This window comes from Pundamilia nyererei, unplaced genomic scaffold, assembly GCF_000239375.1.
Source record: "Pundamilia nyererei isolate P.nyererei 1_Seehausen unplaced genomic scaffold, PunNye1.0 scaffold00432, whole genome shotgun sequence".
NCBI lineage: Eukaryota > Metazoa > Chordata > Actinopteri > Cichliformes > Cichlidae > Pundamilia > Pundamilia nyererei.
The window spans coordinates 51,548-61,459 of NW_005187833.1; the positions used below are offsets into that span (position 1 = coordinate 51,548).

A 9,912-nucleotide genomic window follows, 5' to 3' on the forward strand; every position below is an offset into this window, starting at 1 on the left:
ACTCCTCACAGACTCACACTCCTCACAGACTCACTCCTCACAGACTCGCACTCCTCACAGACTCGCGCTCCTGCTGTCATCTCCTCTGTCACTTTTCTCCTGCTGCTGTCCTCACCTCTCTCTTCTCTCACATTCTCTTTGAGTCGGATCCAGTTTTAAGGGGTCTGAGTATGGAGGCGCTCTGCTGTCAGTCAGGCTGCATGAAAACAGGAGCCATGTGGTGAGGAGGAGGAGATTAGCAGCCACTTTCCCTCATTCCCCTCCCCCACCCCGCTAAACACACCGAAGGATGTACACACACATGCACACACACACACACCAAATTCTCCAAGCAGCACTGAAGCGAACAGCCTAAGCTCATAGCTTCATAATCCAGTGCCCAAACTTGACTTGAAATTATTCCACTTGGTTCCACAGTTAACCGTCGTGAACAAACATATATGGAAGCAGACAATCATTCAGAGGTACAGCACTGTGCAAAAGTTTTGAGCCACCCCTCATTTCTTTATATTTTGTCAAGAAACAAATGAAAGCAAATGTGCACAGACTGAACCGATACGGCCTGACAGCCACCGTTCCACTGAGGCCATGTCTTCACTGCTGGTGGATCAGTTTTAGGCCTCCTGTCAAAGGTTTGGCAGGACTCGACTAAAGCCAGTGAAACAAATGGTGGGTTTTTGTGATGGGCTGTTAGTAACAAGTGTCTCTGGACATATTTAAACTGGTTCTTTGCTGGTTCATCCTTTCAGCCGTTTTGATGCTTCATTAACTCAGAGAGGGTCAAGTGGCTCTAACGGTCTGATGCATGGCTTGACTGAAAGTCAGACAAACCACAGCTAATGCCCAAAGAAAGCCCAGAGAGCTGCTGCCCAGCACCACGTATTAAAGATGTAAGGGCTGCTCAGGCACAGGACTGTACTCAGGCTGATTTAATAAATGGTAATAAATCGTGATGAATGATGACGTTTCTCAGAAGATGGCTACGGTTGGCTTACAGTGCCAGTAGACTGTTAGTAAACTATGATTCAGTGTTATTAAAAAAGCTGCATTTCTGAATACTTGAACACGCCGACCTCTGACATCACTGCGTTTTCCATCTTGCAGCATAACCATCGTCTCTCCGTCTCACACATATTCAGCTGGCCTACATTATGAAGCAGCTAAAATGAGCTTGTGCTCAGGGAGGGATCTTCTGCCTTTGAAGTTTTCTAGGATGAGTCCCCTCAGTGCTGCAGCTCAAAACACAGCGCACAGATGAACTGCACACTGGGCCAGCAGTGTGTGAACAAGAGTGTGGGTGGACTTATTGCTGAGGCAGTGTAACACTGACACACACACACACAGTCTAATGACTGCAGATAATTACGCCCGCAGTGCAATCACTGCTGCAGGAATTAGACTGGCCCAGAAGCTCATAATCTGCCTGGATGGTCGGGGCCGTTATGCGTCCTCTAATCTGGGACACAAATGAAAAGAAAACACGGACTGTTTCCATCTTCCCAGAGACAGCTCGAGCATGTTGTGTGAATCAGAGTCAGGAATAGTGCAGCGAGGCAGCAGCGAGACGGTCTGACCCACAGCGGTGTGAGAACACTGGTAAAACATTTGTTCCAGTATATTCACTGAATTCTTAGACACAAGAGCCAGGAACAGTACAAATACTATGCAGATACTGCATCATTAGAAAGTTCTTCAAGTATAACTTGATCATTCAGCACTATGTAAAAGTCCAGCTCTAAACGCTGTTTGATGCAGTCGATTTCTAGGATGATGTTCCTTTTTCCTCAAATTGGAGTTTTTGAGCTGCTATTACAAAGACGGCTGATGCCGAGATCTCCCAACGAGAGCTCGCGGGCAGCTGGCTGCGTTGTGTGCACGTGTCTACGTTTGATGGAGGGCAGAGGAATCACCCCTCTGTCCTCCAAAGGAGATTACCCCTGCAAATTTGGCACGTTCCTGTAACATCCAATCAAAGTGCCACAGTTGCTTTTTCTTCCAATGAAATCCTGTCATTGCCGATCCAATCAGGATAAAGCCTCCTTACTTGCTTGCTATTTAAGCTGGCCTTCCTAATACACACAAACAACCTGCAGCTTAAGAACCACAGCTTCCCCGACAGCTGCGATTGCCACGCTCCCGTCCACGGACGTCCACGTTCAGTGTTAGTACAACTCCCACTGCAGTTAGTGCAAGTTCAAAATAAACAGTAAAACACATAAGACGTGAAAATAACATAAGAAGAAAAACGAGTTTAAAAAAGAATAAAAAAATTACTGAAAATAAACTGGGAACGCCTGATCTGCACCAGCAGCCGGGATGCTGATCCCAGTAACGATTATATATAGCGGGTAGCTGGTCCCATTATCAATACCAGCACCAGTCTCTGCTGCTGGCTGCAAGCGCTCGTTAGCACAGAGACAGCCTGTGGACCGTGGTTTCTGCTAACAGCAGCTAACTAAACTGTCCAGGAGAGCGCTCACACGTTCAGCCCGAGCTTTGCCACAAGATGAAATATTGAATATTATCACACACATTTGGTCTTTTTTACTGGAATGCAGCGTCCAACACCGGCTGGGCTGGTTGGAGCTTGTAAAAGCAGACACAGAAGAGTTGGCTGTCACACCTGCTTACCTGCGCTTGGTCTCGTTATCAGAAGTAATCCTACATCCTCACAATCCAAGATTTTACAGTTACAGGCAAACAGGGCAAAAGAAAAGCACACAGGTGGGTGTGCTCCAGCGACACGCTCACTGGTTTTAGTGGATGTTTCACATCAGGCGAGGTTTCATAACTCAACATGCACACAGAAATAATGACATATTAGCAGGTACACACTGAGTTTATGCCAACTTTGTCCTGTGTGGTCTGCACCTTCAAAGACTTGGCACACCAGTACAAATATGTCACACGTAGCACACGTCCAGTGAAGCAGCATTTGCCTTCACTCGTACATGAAGCAAACCTTTATTCAAAAGTGTCTCTGCACTTGGCTGCAGGTACGACTGAAGGCAAACCAGCTTTTGCATCACTGTGACAAACAAACCGAGCAGGTGCTGAGTGAGACGCACACACAGCAACATCAGAACAGCAACGGGCAGCATCCACAAAGCTGTGCAAAACTAGGCTCAAGCTCAGAGTTAGAAAAGGAAGGCAAAGAGCGAGGTGAACAGAGTTAACAAGCACATCGCCAAAACTCTCGTTTCATCGTGCACATGCATGTTTATTTGACTTATGTAGAAGAAGGTGGAGCAGAGGATGGATGCTGACGTATGAGGGCAGAGGGGCAGTGTGCAGAAGTATGTGGGGTGTCACCTTGGTCAGTAGGTGAGAAGGTTTTCCCGCTATGTTTCTCAAAATCAGCGAGGTTTCCCTGTCCAAATACGAGTGCTTGAAAAAGAAAGAGAGAGTGCCGGTGAATCGATCTGCTGCTGATTGGTTGAACGTGGTAGTTTAGCAGAAAGCTCAATGGTCAGGCAGAGATCAGAGAGGGAAACCTGTGGAGGAGAACTGCACACACAGCAAACACATTAAAGCACCGATCAGCTCCTAGTGGAAGGATATTACATCCCAGTGACCCGTGTGAGGTTAGCCCTGACTACAACCTGTTTATATGCAGGTTTCCCTGATGCGCCTATAAGTTCAAAAAGCTTCAAAGGTTACGCCTTTAACTTTCTTCATCTTAAAGTGTTTTTGTGGCATGTAGCACAAATACAAGGTTACTGCAGATGTCAAGAGATTAAGACACATATCATGTGACAGTCATATGTAAAAACTTGTTTTCATAAAAACACCCACACTGCCCACGGACACCTGCGCTCACAGGCTCAGTTCAGTTTACGTATACGGCTCAGCAGCGTGTAAAAAGTGTCTGCAGAGACCAGACTGAGCCGACTCTACTAACAAAATCATGTCATCATGTGGGACGGACCCTGGGTGAAGTTTGAGGGCTTTTAGAATAAACTACAAAACATGACCACAAAGCTCAGGAAACTACAAGTGCAAAGACACCAGTTGATTCAGGACTTTGTGCTGGTTTTTGTGTCTCTCTGTAAAAGGTCTGTGTCGTCATTTCTGGATTTGACATCAAACCTGCATTCTCTCAGAGTCAGCAGGAGGCAACACAAGCAGCAGTCGCACAGACGTCCAGTAATGGGCTCCAACACTAGCTAATACAAACCAATGTGCCTCTTATTGAACATGGAGCATGTAGCAGGGTACTCTTGCATGGACACGCTGTGGTTTCACAGCACCACCACGGTGATGGCAAAGAGCACTTAGTGTCAGGCAAGCGGTGTCACATGGAGACTTTCAGGTTTTATGTGTCTGCAAATGTCAGCACATATTCTCTAAAGACCACAATAAAGACAGGAGCACAATGAGACTGTTGCTTTGGTTGCAGTTTTCCATCAAGGAGAGGAAAATGGTGCCAAACACGCTGAATGGATTCAAGGACAAACTGTTTAGTTTGCAGTTTGGGTAATAATGTGTGAAACATGACATCAAATCATGTAAACAGAAACGAGTGAGTCGCAGCAGCCGTGCAGTGTTTACGACTGAGTCACTACATGTACAGTTTTACTCGAATTTAAAAGCAAAGCGAAGAAAGGAACTGCAGACACGTCTGTGGCGTGCTGAGACTTCCTGTCCGTGAGCAGAGCCACCGCACCGAGTGTGAACTCTGACCAAACACACACCAGGAGGCACTTTCAACAATGACACAGGTTCTTTGACCTGCTATTTTGGGCTGATGTTAAAATGATGCGAACCCAGCCTCTCTCTTCTCATCTTTATAATCTGATCACTGCACATTTGCTTCAATCTAGAAACTATTTTATAGAAAGCATTAGGTCTGTCGTGACAGCCGCAGATTAAAAATAATATTTAGGTCAGACACACATAACTGACCCGTCCACAGTGTGTGTGACAAAAAGCTGCAGAAACAAGCAGATGAGGCGTGTCACATGTAGAAGGCGAGGCTGGAAACATGACTGGGATGTTAAATACTGTGAATGGACAGCTCTCAGGAATTATGACACTGTTGGTGCCGTTAGAGCAGCTCAGTGTGTTTACAAGACGATAACAGACTCAATGTTCTAATAATAATAATAACTCAGTGTAATCTAACCAGAGAGCGCGGTGAACCCAAAGGTGTGTGATTGTGTAGTCACACACACCAGTTACAACACTGTTAGCGTCTCAGTACAACTCCATGCGTTACACTGTAGACTGGCTAGCAGGTAAACGCTGACAGTTGATTTTTTATCTAAAGTAGCGTGACGTCATAGTTAAAATGATGCTTTTAATTTCACCACGATTAGAAGCTGTTATTTGTGGTGGCATGTGCGCGTCACTGAAGCTTTTCTGTTGGATTATAAAAGAGGCGAGGGCGAAGCCTGAAGCAGCACAAAGCATAACCCGACACACACCAGTAACAAAGGCTGTTTGTTGGAGAGGAGACAGTGTGACGTTGCATCGTTGGTCGGCTGGTTGGTCGTTGGGGGTTAAAGGCTCCTTTGAACTGAGAGCACCATCTCTGTCTCTATCTTTGGCAGGCAGCATGAGCCACAGCCTCCTGTCCTGTCTGAGCCACCAGCAGCTGCCAATGATCATTTTGAACATTCACTTGTATGTGTGTATGTTGGGATTGGGCCGGCTGTTAGTATTGGTGGGGGCTCACCCACACTGCCGTATAGTGTACACTCCCACACTGTGTGGCTGTAGGGCTTTAAGGAGAACATGAATCAGACTGGCAGCTACACAGCAGCCACTGATCCATTTATCGTCGGTCTGAGTTTACTGAACACACACGAGGCTGCAGTAACAATAAGGAGGCCTTAAACCAGTAACCTCACCTGGAACTGTTGACCCAAGTCACACATGAAGTAAGGACAACTGCATGCATGCTGCCTCCTGCTGGGCTGCAAGAATCCATGTTTAAGGCCTTTGGTGTTATTGTCATAATGTCCATCTTTTACATACAGTCTGTGGAAACTTCCATGCTGTTGGAAGTCTTCTGAAACTGCAGTGCACACGTTTTACACTCATCTCCAGCTGCAACACCAGAGTGATGTATGCATCCACTAATAATATCATATGATTCATTATGAGCGTATTTTCACTGCAGGAGCAAACGAAATGAACAGAACGTAGCTGTGTTTGGATTTCCTGAGCGCTCCACATGTTTTGATTGTGTGTGTCGTGTAAATGCAGTCACTGTGTGATGTGCAGGTGTAAAGCCAGGCAGTGAATATCTGTACTTTTAACCTGTAACCAACCAAAGGACCTCCTTGTTCGTGAGTTTACTGGTCATCACATTATCTACAGTAAGGTATCTTATGTTCGGCTACAGCAGCACAGGACCGTACAAACAGAGAGCCGTGTACCTCTGTGTTGGGATGACCTCGACCGGCTCCTTCTGCTGGGGGCGTCACTTGCTGGCCGTCTGGGTCAGCGCACAGAACGCTGTCCAGCGAGTCCATGGAAGAAGCCGAGTTAACGGAAACTCCGGATGCTGAGGTGACGGAGGAGCGTGACGAGTGGACAATCGAGCGTGCCTAAAGTGGCAAACCAGAAGAAATAAGAAGGAGCAGAGAGGCCCTGTCATCCTCAGACCAGCTGCACACAAACGCTGGACAAGCCCGTAGAGGTAACACGCTAATGAGCTTAAAACGCTGAGATGATGTGCTCAGACAGCAGTTTGCTGTTTAACTGCTAACAAGCTGCTAGCTGCTCGTCTCAGAGTGACTTCCTGTCTTTAAACACTAACCCTGAGCACAAGTCAGCACTTATGTTTACTCATGCTTTGCAGTGTGAGGTAGACCCAGTCCAGCCTGGAAGCAACCACGGCGAGCATTTCAAACAGACTGTGGTCACTGCAAACGAATCAGCGTCTCTAAAGATCAGTCTGCAAGTAAATGACTTGATGGGCTATTTAAATACTGAGAGTCACAGTGGTTTCTAATTCAAAACACTGAAAAGAAGAACGAAGGCAGGCCCGGGAATGTGTCTGCTATAAAAAAGGTTTAGGTGCCCATGAAACGTGCGCTCATCAAACTACAGTCTCTGTGTAACAGAACTCGTGATGACACTGTAAGCAGCACCGCTGTGTAACTGTAGCTTTGCTTTCATTAAACGTACAAATATCTTTTATTTTATATGACACGGCTCCACGTGATCACAGCCAGGACACAGAAAGCGAGTCGACAGGACTCGAGTTCCTCCTATAAAGCCTGCAGAACAGTGCAGAGCCATCGCGCTCACAGCTGAGACGATGACCAGTTCACTGAGCTGACTCCATCCTCCTGCTGCCGCTTTACTTCTTTCTTTCTCTTTTCTTTTGTTGCCTTTGTAACGCTGATGTTGTGATGAAGCACAAGCTCTGCTCTCACCTCGTGTTCGCTGACCGTGCCGACCGATCCCGTGCGTCGATGCTGCCTCTGAGAGGATCCGGGCCTTCGCATCGTGGCTGAGGATGCGAAGGAGGAGGCTGAGCTAAGAGAGTGGGAGGAGGTCTGACGAGCAGCTTCGTCCATACTGAGCGAAGCCTGAAGGAGACACAAACAGAAGACATGAGAGGACAGACCGAGTACGTCTGCAGGAAGGGAGCGCTTTGGTGGTGCTGTGGATGTGTCATCACTGACAGGTGATGCAGGTGGTGCTCGATGAATCCGCCCTTAAAGTTTTACCCACTAATATCAGGGCTGTGTCACATCTTATTGTATCCTCAGGGCATCCAGGTGTGTATCCAGGACTGTCTTATGTTCAGGCCTAACATCTGCACACGCAAAAACCTAACTAGGAAGCATTTGGAGACCGACCCCCCCCCCCCCTCCCTCCCCTCTCACCGATGCTTAGATACAGAAAAGCAGGGAAGGCCTTTGTTTGCTGGTCAGTCACACGTCTGGCTCATCACGCTAATGAGGAAACAGCGCTGACATCCTTAACTGGTGCAAGTGCTGGTTGCAACCTGAACCCTGAGCTGTGTTAAAGGCCACGGGAATGAAGGGAGGGGCAAAGATGACATTCATGGCAGCACAGCGAACATGAAAGATGGATGTGGTCACTGTGACGCCACCTGTGGGTTCTGAAGCATCAACATGTCCACAGCCATGTTGTTGTTTTGGAGCTCGAGGTGACCGAGGTGACAGTGGAGACAACCAAGCTGGCAGCTCGGGTACAAGCTGCATCAGCCTGCAGCTACAGCTGCCCCTCACATCAGCCACGAGCATCCAAATGTTGGGAAGCTGCAACAGTCCACAGAGACCAGCCTTACATCTGCCGCAGGCTGCACACGTCTTTATCTGTGCTGTGACGTTTGTGTGTGAAACTGTTGCACTGTGATGTCTGTGATACGACTATGACAGGAACAAACAGAAGAACGTGACCACAGCTCAGAGAAACAGGGCTCAGCCTGCAGCCTCCTCACTCTCTCTGCATCAACTTAGGGTTGAGTCCCGACATTTCTTTCTAATAAAATCAAATGTGTACTTTTTACTGTTACCTTCTCCAGCTGGGCTGTGATGTCATCCAGACTGAAGTTAGAAGCCAGGGCTGGTCTCCCCTGCTGCCCAGCGGGAGCTCTGATGGTGCCGGCCGGTGACGCCCTGGTGCTGCTGCTGCTGCTGCTCGCCCCGCTGCTGCCACCCCCACCGCTAACACTGTTACTGCCACTGCCGGCAGCACCGCTGCTGCCCCCTGCTGGCTGCTGCCTGCTGCTGCGCCCAGCTGGGGGCTTCTGGCGAACCTGGAGAGACGAGAAAAAAGAAAGCGTTAGCGTAAGAGGCGCAGTCGGTAAACGTACAGCCAGCGACAAGAGGGACGGTTGTGCGTACCTTGGTATCGGTTATGCCCAGACGGGCCATGCTACCAGAGCTGTTTGGTTTGGCGTTGACGGTGCTGAGTTCCTGTTCGATGGAGCAGAGGTCGGCCATGAGAGCATCAAGATCCACATTCTCCCTCTGATTCAAGGCCTCTGCAGAGACAGAAGGATGTGAGGCAGGAACAAAGAGGAGCAAGCAGGCGTGGCTGAACAAGAACAGAGAAAGGTCGGCGACCTGTGCGCAGAAGGCCGTTCATTATAGATTAGAATGACGCTTTATGGTAACTGAAAATGTACCGACAGAGTTTATCTTTCGCCAAACATCAGGGCAAATAAACACGACAGAGAAAAGCACTTTTTTATTATGCTTTTAAAATCCTGATGAGCGAGCTGCTGAAACGTTTTACAGACGCACACTTGCTGAGGATGTGTGTACGTCTGATTAGCAGCACTTGGTTGTTATTTAATTCCTAAGGAAACAGTAAGGTGTGGGCTGCATCGTCCTGTGGGGAGAAAAGGAAATCCGAGAGGAAAACAGGGAGAATAAAAATAAAATGTCTGACCGTTGATGTTATACATGGAGAATCTGTAGGAGAAGTTGGCTATGTTGGTCTCCTGTCTGAGCGGAGGCTTCTCCTGAGGTGGCCGTTCTGAGCGACCGTCATCCAGGCTCTGGATTGGCAGGCGAAGCAGAAAGGAGAGTGTTTACATGCAGCTGCATTTCTAACACAGATAAGCGCGGACTGTTCACGCTCTGTGTACCTGTGTCAGCTTGTCCAGCTCTCCCAGCCAGGCACCAAACATCTTATCCAGGTCCTGGTCCTCCTTGTCACTGTCCTCCTCTTCCTCCTCCTCCTCCTCTCTGACCTCCACCTCCTCATCTGACAACTGATCCATCTGAGGATAAGAAGAGTCACACTCACCAATCCTTCAGGAAAACCTGTGATCTCTGTGCTCCATCTGGTGGTCAATAGTGTGTACTACACCCTTCTACACTGCAGGAATGTCTTAAAGACATAAAGACCTGGATGGCCGCTAACTTTCTGCTTCTTAATTCAGATAAAACTGAGGTTATTGTACTCGGCCCTGAAAAG

General features: G+C 48.0%; 1 protein-coding gene across 2 annotated transcripts in view; it reads right to left on the minus strand.

Moving 5' to 3' along the window:
- raph1a (Ras association (RalGDS/AF-6) and pleckstrin homology domains 1a) overlaps positions 1-9,912 on the minus strand; it is an 82,879-nt gene that overhangs the window by 20,672 nt on the left and 52,295 nt on the right. Inside the window, exons 3-9 of one of the 2 annotated variants that reach the window (XM_005753484.1) lie at positions 9,581-9,715; positions 9,382-9,490; positions 8,832-8,971; positions 8,501-8,743; positions 7,389-7,544; positions 6,384-6,554; positions 3,313-3,387 (exon numbers count right to left, since the gene is read on the minus strand). In XM_005753484.1, the coding sequence (XP_005753541.1) occupies positions 3,313-3,387; positions 6,384-6,554; positions 7,389-7,544; positions 8,501-8,743; positions 8,832-8,971; positions 9,382-9,490; positions 9,581-9,715 (1,029 nt within the window). The remainder of the gene's footprint in view (positions 1-3,312; positions 3,388-6,383; positions 6,555-7,388; positions 7,545-8,500; positions 8,744-8,831; positions 8,972-9,381; positions 9,491-9,580; positions 9,716-9,912) is intronic. The other variant, XM_005753486.1, reaches the window with a different exon arrangement.